At 40.4% G+C, this 20,527-nt stretch overlaps 1 protein-coding gene across 2 annotated transcripts in view; it reads right to left on the bottom strand.

The window, feature by feature from the left end:
• Nucleotides 1-20,527, bottom strand: part of GLG1 (golgi glycoprotein 1) — a 124,755-nt gene that overhangs the window by 10,128 nt on the left and 94,100 nt on the right. For both annotated transcript variants that reach the window (XM_006878609.1, XM_006878610.1), the window contains 9 exons: nt 16,999-17,120; nt 15,651-15,752; nt 13,085-13,241; nt 9,133-9,270; nt 7,683-7,769; nt 6,175-6,237; nt 5,355-5,468; nt 4,326-4,414; nt 3,728-3,845 (listed from right to left, as the gene is read on the bottom strand). In XM_006878609.1, the coding sequence (XP_006878671.1) occupies nt 3,728-3,845; nt 4,326-4,414; nt 5,355-5,468; nt 6,175-6,237; nt 7,683-7,769; nt 9,133-9,270; nt 13,085-13,241; nt 15,651-15,752; nt 16,999-17,120 (990 nt within the window). The remainder of the gene's footprint in view (nt 1-3,727; nt 3,846-4,325; nt 4,415-5,354; nt 5,469-6,174; nt 6,238-7,682; nt 7,770-9,132; nt 9,271-13,084; nt 13,242-15,650; nt 15,753-16,998; nt 17,121-20,527) is intronic.

Genomic DNA, 20,527 nt, shown 5'->3' with positions numbered 1-20,527 from the left:
AAGGTATTTTCAATTGCTTCATATATAAGTGAAAGTTGGACAGTGAATAAGGATGAAGAATAGATGCTTTTAAATTGTGGAGCTGGAGAGAGTACTGAGTACACCCTGGACTGACAAAAGAATAAACAAATCAAATTTGGAAGAAGTGCAACTAGGGTACTCCTTAGAGGTAAGGATGGTTAAACTTTGCCTCACAGACTTTGGGCATTTTGTCAGGATGGATCAGTCCCTGAAAGAAGACATGCTGGGAAAGGGACGATGTCAGAGAAAGATATGCTCTATGAGACTGACAGACACAGTGCCAATAACAACGGGCTCGAGCACAGTGGAGTGCGTGATGATGGTGCAGAATAGGATGGGGTTTCCGTATGCTGCTCATGGGGTCGCTATGCATTGTGGGCAACTTGATGGCACCTAACAGCAACTCTGACTTCTTTACAGTACTGCCATGAGATGAAAAAAGATGTGTGGAAACCACTTTGCAAAGTTAATACTAGTTATTATTTTATAGAAAGAGCTGAGGACTAAGTTGTTGTTCCTGTGTGCCATGACACCAGAATAAATTCATAGCTGACCCTCCACTGGGTTTTCAGAGGCAGTAAACTGCACAGGAGACTGTCAACCGTTCTCCAAGGAGCAGCTAGTGGATTGGAACTGCGTGCCTTTGGGATTGCTGCACAGCTTCTTACCACTAGGCTCTAGAGTACAGCATGATACCAATCTGTATTACTGTATAATACAATAATGTGGCCAGTTCCTCTTAAACAAGACTATGGTGGAAATATGCATGCCTGAGAAAATTTGATTATGCAACTTGTGATCCACAAACAAATGCTATCAATAATATTCCTGAGTCGTCTCAATATAGGTTTAACCTCAAAAGTAAAAGAATAATGTTTGCCTACAGAGCATATTGTTGTCTTCTTAATAATCACTTCACCTCGATGATCAATACGCTACTCAGTGAATGGTATTCCCTGAAGACTGGTACCTATCACAGAGTGGGCATAATGGAGCAGATGGCCCAATTGTTCTAAGCAGCCAACCTGTGACCAGGAAGGAAAACTACCTTAGGATGAAGTTCTATCCTTATATCAAGGATAGCAAGGTGGAGAGAGAGGAAGAACCTCCGTGGACGTTACTGAGTCAATGGTTATGCAGCAGGCTTACAGGTTTTCTTACAACTGTATTTCCCCCCCCACCCCCCAATTTTAGAAAGAATGTTTGTAATAAGCTTAATTAATTTGAATATGCTGACCTGCATCTTTTTTTACTTTATATTGGTTTCCATACAAAATTCATATAAATTGTTTCATTCACACACACTATTTTACACATTCCTTCACTCACGTTGTGTTAAATATGATCATTTACATCTATTGTTTTATAAAATTAATCACTACTGATCTATGCCTATTACTAAACCCGTATTTACAGGTTCTCACTGAATCTTTCTTAATTCCTTCATTGCCCGTCACTCCTTCAATCACTGTTATCCTAGTAATTTCTCACTCTCTCTCCTTTGGACTTTTATATACATCTTACTATTTCTGTTCTGTTCTATTCTATAATAATGGTCTCAAGCAGTATTTGTCCTTATAGAACTGAGTTAGTTCACGTAGCATAATGCTCTCTAGACTCTCCCACGTCATACAGTTGTTATTTGCTGTCGAGTTGCTTGGAACTCATAGCAACCCTAAGTACAACAGCCCTGAAACCTGCTCTATCCTGTGCCAACTTTACTGTCGCTGACACACCTACCTTCATTACCCCAGGTATTGTATCAATCCATCTCATTGATGGTCTCCCTCTCTTTCTCTGTCCCTCCACCCTTCCAAGCATGATGTCCCTCTACAAGGACCTCCTTGCAACATACCCAACTAAAGTATGTCAGACAAAGCCAGAAAGAATCCTTGCCTCCAAGGAGCAGCCAGGCTTCATGCTCTCTAGGATGAACCTGTTTGTTCTCCTAGCAGCTCATGATATATTCAATACTTTTCTCAAGCAACACAGCTCAAAGGCATTAATTCTCTTTCTATCAGCCTTATTCATTGTCCAGCTATCTGATGCATAGCAAGCAACTGAGATGACTATGGCCTGCATCAGGTGCACCTTCGTCTCCAGACTGACGTTGCTCTTCAGTACTCTGGAGAGGTCCCTGACAGGTGACTTTCCCAATGTAATTTGTCTCTTGATTTCCTGGCTCCTGGTAGGTACCAAGAGTGTTGACTGTGGAGACACACAAACTAAAGCTGTTAAAAATCTCCATCTCGACAAAGAAATGGGAGTGCCGACAAGATGGCGGACGGGGAGCTGAACGTGGATAGTCTCATCACCCGATTGCTGGAGGAACTCTACTATGCTTAGTGGTAAAAAGATGCACTACAGCCGGCGGCGGGAGCTGCAGCCCGGCGGGAGCTGCATCACTACTGACCTGCCCTCGGGTTGACTCAGCAATTCTGGTAAATCACCATCTGTAGCAGAATCATCACCTGTACTAGCCACCCCAGAGGAAATCACTGAGATGCAAAGGAAAAATGAGCTGAAACTCAAGATAAAGGAAGAACATCTTGCTGCTTTGCAGTTTGAAGGCTGCAGCACTTCCATGATACATCTTCAAGGATATGAGCATGTACGGCTAAGCACAACTGATAACAGTGCATCTAAATTCCAAAATCAATATCCATAATAGTCTGTGTGTTTCCTACTGCCAAAGGGGCCCTTTAGAGTAGTGAGAGAAGACCTTCACCCTGAAACCCACAGCGTTCCTTTTCAGCAGGAAGTAGCTAAGAGAATACACCATCCCCCTTTCCTTATGAATCAGGGTGAAGTCTCTCTCAGGGAGGAGTGACAGGGAATGGCAAAGGACACACTGACAAAGGAGATTCATCAGAATTGGCTTTGACAAGCACTGTGGCAATTGGACAACTAAAACAGACATGGGGGTGGGGAGAAGAACGAACTGGGGAGGAGGGTGGAGAAAACAGTGCAACAATGAATGAATGAAAACCCAAAATCTCTGTAAATGTTCATTAAAACTAAAAAACAAAACAAAACAAAATCTCCATCTCTTCACTGTCTATCATAATGCTGCCCATCAGCCCAGTGGTGAGAATCTTTGTTTCCTTGATGTGGAGCTTCAATCCATATTGAAGGCTGCAATCCTTGATTTTTGTTGCTTCTTTTTACTGCAAGCATTTAATTATGTGAATATTCTGAAATTTCTCAATCCATTCATTTGTTGAAGGACACTTGCTCTATTTACGTTTTCTTGCTATTATGAATAACGTTGCTATGAACAAAGGTGTACAAATATCCATTCGTGTCACAATTCTATTTTCCTTGGGGTATATTCCTAGAAGTAGAATAGTTGGATTATATGGGATAATCTATATTTAGATTTTTAAGAAAATGTCAAACTGCCTTCCAGAGTGTTTGTACCATTTTATAATCCCACCAGAGATAATTCTTAAAAGAATCTCATGAGAGTTCCAATCTCTCCCATCCTCTCCAACATTTATTGCTAGCTGTCCTGTGAAACTTTTCTAGTGCTTCTTTTAATGATGCTAGAGAAAAAAAAACTGATTTAAATAAAAGTGAAGCAAGAAACTAACAACATAATAACATGTGGCTCCAAGTCTTAGCTATCCTAATAGTGGCTAAAGTCCTCCAGTCTGTCTGATGCCCTCAGTACTGTGGTTTCCTGGTATGAAAGTGTGAGGATTACCATCTCTAGCTCCTCCACCCGGAGCTGCTTGCGGCACTTCAGAGATACCCTGTGCTCCTTGGCCTCCTGAAGGGTGTCATTGCGCACGGTGGTGCTCAGGCAGATCACCACGTCCACCCTGCCAAGAAAAGGAGAAAGCTGAGACTAGCTGGAGAGCTGCGAGTTCCAGAATTCATAACTCACTTTCCCAGCCTTCCGAAAGCCTTTCTCTGTCATTATCACTGGTTTTCAGAGTGCTAACATCAACGGTAGAACTGCGTGTATCCTAAAACTTTGGCAGCACTCTTCACGCTGACACATCCCTGCCTGGAGGAGAAGCCAGTGAGGGATGTGCACAAGGACAGTTCAACACATGCTTGGTTAAATACATGTCACTGCAGAGGAATGCAGCTCTTAGTGCCGACACTGTGTCTCTGATGACCCTCTCCATATAAAGAACTACCACCACCTGTGCCTCCAGAGAGAGATGAAGACTGACCATCCAAGGACTCCCCACTACGCCAAAGGAGGTATGAAGAAGCCCACAGGCATTATCCTGCTGGACTGATGAGGTGGCTTAATCAGGGGGTAACAAGATAATCAGTTAAATGTTACATACTTCTTTTTTATGTTGGGGCAAAGTTTCAACACATCTTCCTTGCAGGCCATTTTAAACTTGTAAGAAAATCGAAAATCCTTCATTTGAACCTGAAAGATAAGAAAATCAGAAGCTGTGCAGCGAGTTACAGTCATTACTGGTGGGTGACATTTTTGTCAGTTTTCAGAAAACTGTGTAAGTGACCCTTCACAACCTGTCCTGTGTGTCTCTATCCTCCAGCCTCCCTGTTATGCGCTGTCTGGACACCTGTGCTTACTCAGTGTTGCAATCATGCACATCCTGTTCCCTTACACTTCTCCCAGATCTTTGTGAGGCTCGCTCCCTCACTTCCTTGAGGTTTCTACTCACATGTTTCCTCCTGATTCCTTTATTTGTCTTTATACAGTCACTGAACTATTTACTTGCAGCTTTGATTTCATGTCTTTCTGTTACTACAGTAAAAGTGCATGAGGACAGGGATTTTATCTGGTTTATGGTACACTTAGAAGAAGATACGGTTTTAGAAGAGATTCTTTTGAGAATTATCTCTGGGATTAAATTAGCAATAAATTAGACCTATAGGATTAGGAGACCATGAGTTAATGTTAACGGAGGAAGAACAGCTCAGAAAAGGAGCATAAGAATGGTTAAGCAATTTGGAAGAGTGTATTCAATGTCACTAAATCAGACATGTAGCAACTGTTAAACTAGTGTACTAAATCAGCATGTATATTTCCATAAATGAAATCTAGAAGAAATAGAAAAGTAAGCAATGTGGAAGAAAAGCTTGTTTTGCTTTTCTCTCTTCCGACTGAACCAACTGTCTGCTCTCTAAGGATACAGACTGTGTCCTATTTGTCACTGCATTTTTAGGAGCCTAACATAGGGCAAGCCTCAGTAGAGGAAAACCTATTTGCTTACAACAGAAGCAAAACGGTTTGTGTTTAGAAAAGTGACTTCGCAAAAAGGGTAAAGAGATGCTCTGAAAAGGGAGGTTTTCAGCAACCATCCAAGCAGCCAACACAGGAAGCCGATACCAGGGCTACTGACCAGCTGGAAGTGGGTGACTCCAATGGCGCACTTCTCGTTCATATCCTTCTGGTGCTTGTTCTGGATCAGACACTCCATCAGGTCTCCTGAGTCTATCTGGTTGTCTGCCACGTCCTGAGAAAGGCAGCACACATTTCCATTCATTTGAACAGTTAGTGAACAAAAACTAGACCTTAGTCCATGGACTATGCAAACGGGACTAATTTTAGAGGCTTTAGCAAACAAGGTATGTTACAAGTAAGAATGAGATAAACATTGAACAGAGTAAAATTTACATCACAAGTTACTCTGCATGCAACTTCCACAAAAATATGCACTCCACAGTGCCTGAATTTCTTAGATGATGCCAGTGGTTGGCTTAGGGGATAATATCTACCATAATTGTTTGTTAGGTTCTTATAGTTTACAATCTGGGTAGTTAAATATGTGAATAAAGTGATAAAACAGGATTCAGTAAGTACTGAGCTGCACAGGAACAGCTTAGACATGGAAATCACTACTACTGGTAACAAATTCTGGATAGAACCATCAGAAACAGCTCAGCCAAACTAAAGGGAGGCCTCTCTGTGGCAGGCTTTCTTATAAAGGGCATCTCACAACTGTTGCCAACCCTACACCTGGCTACAGACAAAGGGTAATCAACTAAGGCTGGCCCAGGGTAGTGGCACCTCTCTCTTGGTCTTGTTTCATTTTCACCTTTAACTTGCCAAAGCTGGCTATCACTCAGGAGTACACAGAAGGCAGATGGATCCAACACACTTGGGGTGAGTCCCAAGGAATCTGCTTCTGTCTGTAACCAGTTTCTCCAAACATCACTTACATGGCAGAAATTCTGTATTATGGGTTCACAGGCTCTCATCAGCAAGGCTTCTATTTGAATATCCTGTAGAAGATGGAATCCATCAATAAGTATGCTTTGGAAAGAGTCAAGGTCACAGGCGGGGAGGGGGAAGGGAAAGGGGAGGGACCGTTTCTTTTTCTGAATCAGTAGGATTTGATGGGTAAATAACAAATAATTCCAATAATTACATTAAATAGCTATTGGATATGCAGAATTGGTCCAAGTTCTACTTTGAAAGACAAAAGTTCTAGAGGTAGATTCCTTCTATACTGAAAAAACACGACAGAGTAAAGATGAAGAATGAAAATATTTAACAATAATACTAAGGAGTGTGTAAAGTCTTTGGCGAGTTTCCAAAATGCTAAGTAATGAAAATGCAAAGAGGGATAACCAACATCTATCCTTAGTTTATAAGCTTATGAACCAGATCACTGCCCTCAAATCAGATGACATCCTGCTATCTCCAGCGAACAGGCATAAAATTATTTTAATTAGAATTATCCTGGTGCAGCAGGAATTGAGGAAGTAACATCCTCTTGCAAAACGTTCACACCCCCCTCGGGAGCTGAGCTACTAATCCAAAGGCCGTACCTCTCGGGTGGTCTGAATCTACCTCGGGTGGTTTGAATCTACCAGTGGCTCCGACCTCCTTCTGTGAGATTTACAACCTTGAAAACCCAGTGGAGGGTTAGTGATGTGTCAGTTCCAACTTGCTGGCAATGAGAACAAGTAAGGTAACTTTATGCACTGCTGACCTGGACAACTCACACAGTTCATCCCTAAATCTCACTGTTTTAAAATATCTCTGTATATATCATTCTGAATCTCTTCAGAGAAGAAAGGCCTGCTGGTGGCGGGGAGCAACAGCCCCAGCATGAACATGCATCTGATCAGTCCCTTTCACTAACAGCTCTTCTGCCAGTCTATTTCTTTGCTTTCTGTTCTCTTCCACAATTTCCTCTTATTTTCCTCCTAAATGTATGGCCTTTCAAAATACATTTTTAATATTTTAGTGGGTTTTAAAATGGAATAGAGATAGACCTATGTTTTCAATTTACCATGTTTGATAGAAAGTCTCAGGATTTTATTTTATTAAACATATATTACCAAGTTATCTACATAAGAGAACAAGAATTCTTAAATATAAGGAAGAGATTTGAATTACTGCGGCTATTTTTACTTAAGAGAAGAATAACTGCTATTTTTTCTTAAGGGAAGGATAAAGTCATGCTAAATGACTGTGATAACTAATTTCTGAAGAAAACCCAAGAGCTATAGTGAGACTACTTTCCTAGCGATGGAAAGGAAAGGAAACCGGAAGCAGTATAATATGCCTTTTTAGAAAGCAAGTGAGGAGAACATAATTAGGTTTTCTTTTGTTTCCCAGGGAAGCTACATCCTCAAGGATGTAGAAGCCAGGACACTAAGCACGAAGGAGAGTCAGCTGAGAGGGCACTCTCCTCCTGAGCTGCACCCGGCTGGCTCACCTCCGACTCCAGCTCTGTGAGGTTGCCGACGATATCTCTGCACTCCACAGCCAAGTCATCCAGGTGGTCCTGCAGGCACTCAAGCTCCTGCAGAGAGAAGGCAAAGCTTCGGCATTTGTGAGGTATGTGAACGATCAAGGGAAACTGTGATAACAGTGTCTCTTCCTAGTGAATGGTTCTCCTTTTTGTTTAAAACCAAAATACCTCACTGAACAGAACACAGAGCTTTATTTGATTTTTCACTGTAAGACCGTAGGAAAGATAATTAGAAGGTGTCTTGTCTGGGCTTTAGAAATGGTGGGGTCTATGTCTCAGTATTAATTTATTACTACTAAAGATTTAAAAAAGAGGTTTCCCGCATAATTACCAGCCCACTTTATCAAAGCCTATCAATGTGCTCAGCCAGATGCACATTGCAGAACTGAGCTGAACTTGCAAATCTAGAGGTAGTGGCTTTTTAGATTGAAATCTTTGGGAGTAAATTTTTCTTTTTCCTAGTTTAACTTCAAGAATCCCTTTATCTATCTATCTATCTATCTATCTATCTAAAAAGAATTCCCTTTTTCAGAATTAGAATTAGGGGGGAGCAGAGGGGTCATAAGAACCACACAACTGTCAGAAGAGGGGGCTGGGGATATGCAGGGAATCTACCACATTTTTGGGAGTGAAATAAATGACTGAGGAAAAATCTACTTTTGTCATCTTTTCTTAAACTTCACTTCCGAGCGATGAGACGCAAGGTAGCGTAGCCTCCTAAACATTTACTGGGCAGTGGGAGAGAGGAAGCTGTGCCCCATGGGGTTCCACACCACCGCATGCTGGGCCTCGCTGGGCAGGAACAACAGCAGAAGGTTCCATCATTCAAATAACAAACTCAGTTTCAGAACAAACTCAAGTTTCAGATAGCAAACCCCACGAAGCTGTAGTAGGCTCAGGAAGCAGAGAGCTGACATGATATTTCACACCCAACAACTCTGAGTTGCTATGTAAAATGTCCAACTCCTGTACCTGTGACTTTTTAATACTTGAACCCCAGAAGGGACTTTGTTCTGCCGCCACACATGGAATTCGAGAACCTGAATTCACTCCTAGTTCTAGTACTGGTGAGATTTTAAAGGAACTATTCCTTACTGCTTGGTGTTCCTGCCTTGAGATAGTTCACTTTTAGGAGCCTCAAGGTAATCAGGTGCCTTATATGCCTCATTGGATTGTTCCAAGGTATGTATCCTCCTTAATTATACTCATATTTATGTAAATCTTTATAATCTGCCTTATAACAAAAGGATTTAAGGAACTATATAAAATGGGGAAAGGAAAAAAACAAAACAAAGCCAAGATGAAATGAATTTCCTACTCATGAAGGAAATACAGAGATGGTTTTCATGGTCTTTATGTTTAACATACAGTGTTATTAACAGAAGGACTGACCAAGATACTCAGTGAGCTCTACCTGTCCAGTCTCTGTTTTTTCACTACACCACTTCCCCAGGTCAATCAGGCACTTATCCTGGAGGGCAGGGTCCAGCTTCACATCCATGGCCCGCTGGTGCAGGATCCTCTGGACCTCAGCTCGGCATTCCCTCGAGAGCTACATGAGAAAGGACAAGTGAATCACCTTAAAAGGTGAAAAGCGAAACAACACAACACTGGAAAAGAGCAAATATGTTGTCGGATAACTAACAAATAACTCTATGTCCCAAATAGTATACCCTAAGTCTTTTCTAGAGTTAACAATTTAATCCTTCTAAAATGGAGGACTCTACAAAGCCTGTATCTCTGGTAATGTAATTATACAGTCAGCATTTTCTAATATATATAGGAAGATATACTTTTCCAAATGACCAGATACAAGGTAACTAACTTCATTCACATTAGGTCTGCCAGAGTTTTGCTGTTTAGCAAAACTGATGTGCAACTTTATGCCTGTAATCTGAAAAGACAGATCCAGTTTAGGATAGAAACTACACAGTGCAAAGGAAGAGTTCAGACTTAGCTAAACTCAGAAAGAACAAGCTGGAAACAGTAGAAACAATGGTTAACTATTAGTCAGGATCAGGATCTTGTAGGTGGGGTTTGTAGACTCAACAGAAGGTAAAGCAGGTGGAAACTAATTATTTCTGGAAAGGGCTAGGAGATAGTCATCATTGACAGATGACAGGCAGTCTCCCTTACTGGGAAAAAAAAAGACCATATACCAACCTTCTGCCCTTTTCATTCCTGGTCATTTTTAAGAAAAGTTACATCTTGCTTTAATAAATGCTAGGGTCCGAGGATTTAGGAGTTGAGTGGTTGAGGAAGGAGCCTTGGTGGTGTATAGCATTGTGTGCTGAACTGATAACTAAAAGGTTAGAGATGTGAATTCACCAGGCACTCCAGGAGAGGAAGATGTGAACTGTCTTCTTGGAGGGTCACGATGAGTGGGATATGAACCACAACAGTGGGCAAGTGGTTAATGAAGGTTGCCTTTATGTTATAGCAGATAAAGCACTGTCAGCCACAAGTTCAGAGGTTCAAGATCACCAATCACTCCAGGGAAGAAAGATGAGACAGTCTGCTTCCTTAAAGGTTTACACCCTTGAAACTCAATGAACAGCTGTACTCTGTCTTGCAGGGTTGAGGAATCAGAATCAACTCACTGGCAGTGGATTTGATGGTGAATGAAAGGAGCCCTGGTCATGCAGGGGTAAATCACTCAGCCACTAACCAAAAATGTGAGAGTCCAAACACACCAATTACTCTGTGGGGGAGAAGATGCAGCAATCTTCCGTACAGATTCCAGCCTGGGAAACTCCAGGGGGCAGACCTAATCTGTCCTACTGGATTGGTATGAATTGGAACTGACTTGATAGATTGCCCCATCAATCAATCATAACGCGGAGGGGGAAAGCAAGCAACAACAAATTCCAATCAAAAGTCAGCAAAGAAGGCAGTGGCTAAAGTATGGCCTTTCCTCCCAGGATCCCAGTTTCAGTCCTTCAGACTCTGAGTCAGTCAGACTAATGGACAGACTGAGCACAGAAGAGGCATTTGTAAATATGAATGTGGATTCCATCTCTACATTCTCTAATGAAAGCACAGACGAAATGCCATGAAGTATCTCAGAAGGATTAAAAATGAAAAAGGCCACCCTGAAGAATGAGCGACAGGTCAGTGTGGCACCAGCAAATGCTGCCTGAGAGCCAAGCACACGCAACCACCCAAAGAGGTAGCAATCCAGGCAAACAAATATCAAGAGAGCAAGGCATGGTGGCTTTTCCTCCAACTAGGGCGGAGACGGCTCTTTCTGACAGACAGACACACAACGGTTTCAGCTGCTAAGGGCAGAAACCGAAACAACTATTCGTGTCTTGGCTAAAAGCTTCTAATGGCTCTTTAAAGCTAAGTAAAATTAGGGCAGCAGAATTTAATTGTCCATTTGTGACTCAGATTTTGGTCATTTAAAGCGAAAAACTGAAACTCTCCCCCTATTCATTTTGTTCAAAACAAATCCAGGCAGCATGAAGCTGTAAGAGCAGTAGTTCGTATATCCAATGGACAAAGCTTCTCATAGTGTAAGATCCCCCCTCCCCATGAGCTATATTAGAAAGGCTTCCTGTTATTGTTGGTAGGTGCCACTGAGTACAACTCATGCAGAGCGATGTGATGAACAAAAGTTCTGAACTCTGTTGTATCCTGTGCCATCCTCCCACTTCCTGACACACAGAGTCCACTGCGGCAGTCACCGCATCAAACTACCCGGTCAAGGGTCTTTCTCTCTTTCACTGACCCTCCATCCTTCCTAGCATCATGTCTAAGGGAACAGACCCTCCTTGCAACATGCACTCAGATATGAGGCAAAGCCTCATCATTCTTGCCTCCAAAGGGCATTCCGGCAGCACCCTCTCCAAGACGTATTTGCTTATTCTTTTGGCCATCCATGGGATGTTTTTCTCCAACACCACGGCTCAAAGGCATAAATTCTTCTGTCAGCCTTATTCACTGTCCAGCTCTCAGATGCACAGCAAGTGATCGGAAAGACTATGGCCTGAATCAGACGTATCTTAGTCCTCAAAGAGACATAAAAATACTTTGGAGAGGTCTCTAACTGCAGATTTTCCTAGTGCAATGTGTCTCCTTATTTCCTGACACCTGGTACCAAGGGTGTTAACTGTGGATTCAAGCAAGATGATGTTGTTAACAGTTTCAATTTCTTCTCTATCCATCATGATGTTGCCTATTGGTCCAGTGGTAAGAATCTTTGTTTTCTTGACAATGAGATGCAATCCATATCGAAGCCTTCATTCTCTGATCTTCTACAAGTGCTTCTCACTTTTAGCAAGCAAGATTGTTTCATCTGCATAACTTAGGTGATTGATGAGTCTCCCTATAATTCTGATGCCACCTTCCTCTTTGCAGAGTCCAGCTTCTCAAATAATTTGCTGAGCATACAGATTAAGGAAGTTTGGAGAGAAAATAAAACCCAGATGCACTCCTATGTTAATTTAAACCATGCAGTGTTCCCCTACTCTGTTTGCACAGCAGCCTCCTGGTCTACGTATAGGTTTTGTATGAGCACAACTAAATGTCCGGGATTCCCATTTTTCTCAATGTCAGCCACAACTTCTATGATCCCCACAGTCAAATGCCTTTGCATAGTCAATAAAGCACAAACAGACATTCTTGTGGTATTCTTTTGTTTACCCATGCTGATCATGCTCTAGAGTGCCACTTTATTGTCTGCTATTCTTTACTTTCAGCCAGGATCCAGCTGACATCAAGCAATGATGTCCCTGGTGTCACTGCTCTTTTAAATCCTGCTTGAACTTCTGGCAGTTCCCTATGTATGTCAGTTTTTAATGATCTTCAGCAGTAGTTTGCTTGCATGTGGTATTAACACATTGCCGCACACTTTTAAATTGACGACTGGGCTTAGAAACACATTTGCCATCATTTGCGGCACCGTGTTAATGATATTGTTAGCTCCCACCTTCTGTTGGATGACCTTTCTTGAGAATGGAAACAAATAGAGACCTCTTCCAATCTGTTGGCCAGACAGCTATCCTCCAAGTTTCCTGGCACAGACTGATGAATGCGTCCTGGGCTGCATCTGTTAACTGAAACAAGTCAACTGGTGTCTCATCAATTCCTAGGGCTTTCTTTTTCCAGTGCCTTAATGTAGCTTCTACTTCCTCCTTCACTACCATCGACTCCTGTTCACATGGTACTTCCTGAAATTTTTCAGTGTCAGTTCTTTGTGGCACAGTGATTCTGTGTTTTTCCTCCATCTTCTTTCGATGCTTTCTGAGTCACTGATGCTGTCTTTTGTTAGAAAGGCTTAGGTGACAGACATCTTAACATTACAGAGTAAACTAATTAACAAAGTAAGTGAGAGGTTAAAAATGAAGACTGTTTTGAGGACGTACCCTCCGGCCCTGCTCCTCAGTCCGGTAGGCGTGTCTATACAAGCAGGAGAACACAGCTCCGGGAGTCATCATGAGCTCATTGGTCTCGTTCCAGCCGTGTGTGTGGCAAAGACGAGAAGCATCTCCCTGGCACTTTCGGTATAAGACAGGGTCCAGCCTATGAAATGAGTAGTTAAAAGATAAAATAATCACTCTTTATTATGCTTTCCCTTCACACAGGTACTAAAGCACTTTTCCTTGATAATTACCTCCTAGAGAGTGGACAGAGGGGGTATAGAGTAGTAGTCCTGAATCTTGTTCTTAATGAACACACAGTTTTAGGTTTTTAGGAGTTTAAACTTATAATAGAAGATTTTAAAAAATTATTTTAAGTTAATTTTAATGAACATTTACAAAGATTTTGGATTTTTGTACTTTTCTCCCTGCCCAGCCCTCCCCCCAAGTTCGCTCCTCTCTTTGAAAAGTAAAATTCCTTCATGGGTATACAATTCCCCCCACCACCCCCCCACGTACAGTCCACTAAGCAATCTTAATTCTGAATTCTTGTGATAACCATAATACCCTATCATATATCGCTTTTAAATTGTTCTCTCCCTCATCTATTTCAATGCAGTATACATAATTTATCCAGTTTTTCTCTGTCTTACCCCAACCCTGATGTCAGTCCCATTCTACAGCAGTGGCACTAGGCAATATTTGTCTTTTTGTGACTGAGATATTTTACTCAGAATAATGTCTTCCAGGGTCACCCATTTTGAATAATATTGCATGAGTTCCTTGTTTTTCAATGCAGCGTAGTATGCCATTATGTGAATATACCATAGCTTCTCTATCCATTTGTTTGTTAATGGGCACTTGGGTTGTTTCCAACTCCTTGCTACTGTGAACAAAGCCACGATAAACATGGGTGTACACTGACAGAAGATTTTAATCTTAGCTCACAGATGCTATTTTGGCTATGAATGATATTTACATTTTAACACTAGCATCAGGACATCTATATCCTGGCTGAAATTAGAAAACTCAAGTTGTAGCTACAGTAGGGAATTCCTCACTGTTTCTTCAGAAAATATATATTTTTTTCCTAAGCATGAATAAAGTTCTATTTTACTTGATATTCTAGAATCAGTAAACTCAAGCTAGGAATTGCAGGACAACAGAATCTCCCACCAAGCTTCCTCTCCAGTAAAACGGCTTCTCCTTTTTTCCATGCAAGGAGTCTTCCAATATTTTAAGCAGTTGTATTTTGAGGTTATCTGAATATGTTCATCAATTATAAAAGCAAAAAATCCTTGACATTTCAGTTTGAACTAGGAGATAAGAATTAGGCAATAAGCCTGCTGCTTCTCCAAAGGAGACCAATGGATGATCCACTGTGTGTGCATTATGCTGTCAGCTCTGGAGGAGGCAGGGTGAGGGAACAGGAGAAACCAGTATTTAATGAGGAGTTAGGTCTCAGGACTGTGAAGCACTTTTCGATCTCAGGAGAAAGGATTAGAGAAGAAGGAAAAGCCCCATGATTTGGATGAAGGCAGTCACTCAGTCAACACTTACGAGGTTTTGGTTTAGACGTCCTGAGGAAGGACAGGGAAATGCCCACTCAGTTGTCTATATTCCTTTTAAAACTAATTTTAGGGAAAATAAATTAAAGCACATGGAATCTTCAATTAATTCCTTCCTAGTAGAGAATGTGGGAAAATATTACAACCCAGTAAAAGTTAACAGCTTAAGCACTCTGGTTTATACAACTGAATTAGGGGGTAGCTTAACTTAGGGAGCAGATGGATATCTTTCAGGGGTGAGAAAAGGAAAACAGATGAGGAAAAAGGAGGGTACTGGTGACCTACTGGTAAGAAATTGCGCTCCAATTCTGAAGGCATGTGGTTTGAATCCATCAGCTGCCCCATAGGAGAAGAATGGGCAATCTTCTCCAGAGGGATTAACTGCTTCTGAAAACTCATTGGAGGGCCAGCTACGGGTCTGTTCCAACTCGATGGCACACAACAACAACAACAACAACAACAACAGAGATTCTGTCTCAGGGTTGTCTCCGTCCTATGTCTGCTAGCAGCGTAAGAAGGGAATTAAGAGAATCAAGCTGTCATTTATTGATAAGACCCTTTTAAGATGGAATACATCCAATAACTTTGAATAGTTAAAAAAAATAAAAGCAAATCCTCATGCCCAGTACAAATCAATAAAAAGAACAATGCACGATAATGTTCTTAGAGACATCAGAAAAAAAAGCAGAGGCTTTTTCTGTCCCCACAGGTGCCAGAGTACTTTCTGAATAGACGTCTGTGGTATCAGAATTGTGGTCTTGATTGCTAAACCAGTGGTGAACACGAATGCTTGGTAGTGGACTGGTAGTGAGCTGACTCTGCCTTTTAGACACTGTTCTGAAAACAACTGAAGAATGGTTTTTAAATCAAATCAGGTCACCCATCTTGGAAACTAACAAAAATAACATCCTACCTAGTATTTCAAAAATATTTGCTGATATTGACATGAAGGCAAAAAGATATGAGGTAATTCAACTCACTAGTACTTCATTCAATATACTCACTTCCAATCTCGAGAGATGAAATACTGCAGCTCTAAGAGACGGTGTTCACAATCTTCTACCATTTTCTCTGTGTATAAATGTTCCATCAGACAAGAGAGGATCCTGGCCAAGGAACACAGAGGAAGTTAAAATAAGAGATTTGATGACAGATCTAGAACTCTTAAAAGATCAGTATTTCCTTGTTCAACAGGGAAAAAAAACATTTAACTCTTTTCCTAGGGCACTCAAGAATGTTTATTATTGTGATTTATTAGATTTCTTAAACTCATTCAAATGACAGTGATTATGCCTTATATTAGCTTTAGTCACTTAACATAAATTCAACTTGTATGATACCTGCACACAGATGCTTTAAATTATGAACAATTTTTAACGGTAAATTTTTCTAGTAACATACCACTGCACTGAAATAAATCAATAACATTTCCCTAATATAATGCAATGCTCTGTCAATTTTCAAATATTCTCAACCATATCATGTCTTTCTATGTTTGTCTGAATGAGGATCCACTAAATCCCATACATTGTATGATTGATGTCTCCTAAATCTCATTTAATCTGTGTTACTTTTTCCTCCCTCCCTCTTCCCTACTCCTCTTTAGTTGATGCACTTGTTGTTAACATTGATTAATTAGTCTTAAGTGAGTCTATCTTCACAGCCATGCAAAGCTTTAAATGCACTACCACTGCAGGAGTTTGTTAATGGCAGAATGCTGATAAACGTGAACTGCACTGGTTTCACTGCTGGGCACTGTCAGCTCTGGGCTCTAAAGAGCTATGGAGAACAAGGAGCCTATTCTTACATCCTGGCTGAAGAGCTGTCTTTTCATCTCAGGGAACAAAACTGACTGTAGACTTCAATACTTTATTTCAGAATTTATAAAGCTTTCCTAGATGCAACTCTAGCCTTCATTCTGGAATCATCACTACCCCCTCAACTACATTTTGCTTTCTGTTTCAATGATACATCTCCCACTTTCTAATGATTATCAAGTACTCAAAGTACTCAATGAACAATTAGGATAAGAAGTCTGGAGCTAAAGCACATGTCACTGTAGTCTCAGTGTTTTGCCCGTTTTCATTTGACCATTAAAGAACCTGATGTATAGATTTGTATATGCAAAATCACTGTGAAGAAATATCATCAAAATGCTGGGTCTGTGTATCTACATGAATGAGGCAGAGGCCAAGCTTTAATCCCAACACTAGTTAGTAGTTAAAAGTTGGTATATGTTCCTGTTCAACAAAGTTTTAATTACAATCTTAAACCACTGAAAAGTCATGTGTCCTGAGCTGCCCTGCCAAATACTATTCGATATGGACAAAGATCACAAATAAAACAACCTACATTGGGTCTCCAGATCTTATGTGCTTGCAGGCTGTCTGTATAACAGATTCACATGCTTCATTCAAAGCTCTATCAATGCGATAATCAGCACCAGGGTCAGTCTCCTGAATCAGGGTTTGAAGCTGGATTTAAAAAAGAAAAAAAAAGAAGGGAAAGAGAAAGTTACAGGAGCATCCAGGAAGGGCAATCTCATCTCCCTATATAATCAGTTATTCAGTCAGTCATATCACAGCGTACACTAACATGGCACCACATTTGTCAATGGCCAAGTTCAGCAGCTCCAGACAAGTATCTTCCAACTGGTTTTTCTACCTTGATGTAAAGTAATTTCTATATAAGTCATTCTTATAAGTTGGAATAAGATTGCCTACAAGCTTTGAACCATTCCTGGACACTGAGTTTCTGAGTTATAAATCACACTGGAGGAGACTGCTCATCTTGCTTCTGAGGAGCTGCTGGTGGATGGAGTGGCAGGTGGGATAGCAGTGCAACTCTCTGCATAAAACTATCGGCCACTACTGTTCGAAGGCTGGTTCCTCAAATTCCACCGCTAATCAGTTACTAACCTGACACTCAAGGTCAAACCAGAATGGAATTAACAGAAGACATTTTTAGTTACAGATCCAATTTGATGATCAGAAATGAGGATTTGAATTCTGTTCCAACAGTATTATAGAATACTCTCCACTTAAAATGGATATGACTGCACAACCATGTTTAGTACTGCGTTATTCACAACAGCAGAGAGATGGAAGCAATCCAAATGCCCATCAATAAATGAATGGATAGAAAAACTATGGTATATTCACACAATGAAATACTACATAGCACTTAAAACTAAGGAGCTCATAAAATATTATACAACACGGATAACCCTCAAGAACATTATTCTGAGTGAAATATCTGTCACAAAAGAACAAATACTGCATAACAGTATAAAATATTACAAAACAGGACTGACATGAGGGTTGGGGAGAAACTAAGAAAAGAGGGGATAAATAATGAATACTACATTGGAACAGATGAAGGAAAGAATTGTTTAAAAGGAATATATGATTAGGCATTTTACATACTACAAAAGCCCAGAATAAGAGGTACATTGCAAGAGGACTGGGGGGGGGGAGCAAGGTAGGTAATTATGCAACACATTTATTAAAAAAATGAACTGAAGGAGTGGGGAGGAAGAGAGTGAGGGCAAAATGAGCAAGAATGAATGAATGAAAATTTAACTTTTCTGTAACCTTTCTTTAAAATCACAATAAAATAAAAATTTTATTAAAAAAATCAGATACATTTCTTTCAAATTTAAATACCAGTTACAAAATATGAATAAGAGTATAAGATACTTAAAATGTCTAATTTTTCACCAATTATTTTTACACAGCCAAGAGGCAAACGAGACCTTGTTCATTCTAAGCATTCAGTATGATGCCTTTGAAAATGTGAATATATTCTTTAACATTTACTTCTGCCTTGTCTGACTCTTGTCATGGGATAATGTAAAGGCACAAAGACTAGTGCCTGAGATCCTTTTTTCATATCTTTGAGAAGAGGGGGTGTGTGGGGATCAGAAGAAATAATAGTAAGACTCGAGTTCTAACAGTAATTTTGACTCTGCCAAATATTAGCTTTGTGGGCATGGGCAAGACAGTGAATGTGCACATCTGTTTCCTTAACTGCACGAGCTCATACAAAATAATCACCCACAGGCTGCAAAGAAGAAGGTTGCAAGGCATTCTAAAGAGAAAAAAAGCTTATCATTATCGGTAGTGTTTTGGGGAGGGAATGTGAAATAACATATAGAAATGATAAAACTAGACTCTCTACTATCTTGGCTTAAAGAATCAGAACCCTCTGATGTCACTGATTTACCCCTGCAGGATCTTGCCCTGACCCTTAGGCATTTGGCCTACAATCTCACATGTACTCAGATAGAAACACTGATCCCATTACATAATTATTGGAGAACACTGATCAAATAGAAATAATGAGGAGAAAAACCTCCCAAACCTGATTGTGTCTCTCTGAAGAGAAACAGATAATATATAAAAGATAGTATATAAAAGAGAGCAAATATTTTGGGGTGGAAATTATACTGATCTTGGTAACAAGTTAGAGAAGTTAAAAATTGTGTTTAATTGACAGAATGACTACCAACAACATTGGTTATGATATTTGCTGGCAAAGATTAAACCACTTATATCCTATTCTGAAGGAAGTTATGTGCACATGCTGGGCAGGCTCAAAATGTTTGTAAGAGTTTGACAAATTAAACAATCTATGATTGAGAGGCAAATTTGAGAATTTCACAATGAATGCACTGCTGCAGACCAGAGCTAGTAAAAGCAGAAAAAGTAATGCCCTACAGATTCTAGTAGGCTAAGGTCTCAAACAATTATTACCATTCTGGCATTCAGTGAGGGGCATTTGGGAAATAAACATTAAGAACATGCATGGTGAGGTGACTACACAACCACCATTTGGTCCCTGACACTAACAAAAAATTGGGGAAAACGCTTTCGAGAAATGAGTGGTTTAGAGAACATTCTGAGAACTTATTTGGCCTGGGGAAACCTGGGTTCAAACTCATCATTCAACCGTAAGTGCAGAGACCTTAGTAAGTACTCAAGATTATAGCGTCTCTGGAGGAGTTATGTACTCATTAAGAATAATTATCTTTAGGCTTCCCAGTTTATTACTTTTGACTGGTCACTCAATCAAAGCATAACGAAGCAGAGAGCAAGGAAAGACTAGTCAACCACAAGAATAAAAGTATCAAGGAAGCAAACCTGAGAATACAAAAGAAGAGGAAAACCCACTCACATTATTTCAGAACATTTCACCATTTGACCAAGGATGGGTAATAAAGTAGACAAGGAAAACTCCCCCGCCCCCTCTAGATCATTTATGCCTTCAATTTCTGTAAGCAAAGGCTAAGATCACAGCTCCATAAATAAAAAAATAAAGTGTTTCATTCCTCTTGGCAGACTGTAAAGTGAGTAAAATCACAGATCTCATTGTTTGAGGGTGGGTTCTAGATTCAGATGGCAAATCTCTTCTAGATATAAACAGTGAAGTGAGTGGAATTTTTGAGCTGAATCACTAGTTTTTTTAATGATCTGTATTTCAAAAAGCCCTAGAGGTAAACTGAAATTCCTTGCCTTCAAGTAGATTCCCACTCATAGTAAACTCTCTCGCTTTCATGGAGTTGGAATCAACTCACAGCTCACACCCTACTGGATTTCCAAGGCTGAAAATGTCAACAGAGGAGACTTCTTATCTTTTTATTATATATTAATTGTTTAAGAACTTTAGATGAAAAAAAAAAAAGAACCTTAGATGAATGCCCACCCATGTTTATCGTGGCTTTGTTCACAATAGCAAGCCATTGGAAACAACCTAAGTGCCCATCAACAAACAATGGGTAGAGAAGTTGTGGTATATTCACACAATGGAATACTAGCTGCATTGAAAAACAAGGAACTCATGCAATATTATTCAAAATGGGTGACCCTGGAGGACATTATGC

This window comes from Elephantulus edwardii, unplaced genomic scaffold, assembly GCF_000299155.1.
Source record: "Elephantulus edwardii isolate Elephantulus edwardi_28Jun2011 unplaced genomic scaffold, EleEdw1.0 scaffold00001, whole genome shotgun sequence".
NCBI lineage: Eukaryota > Metazoa > Chordata > Mammalia > Macroscelidea > Macroscelididae > Elephantulus > Elephantulus edwardii.
The sequence above is the reverse complement of the archived record's forward strand: the minus strand, read 5'-3'. Positions and strand labels throughout refer to the sequence as shown.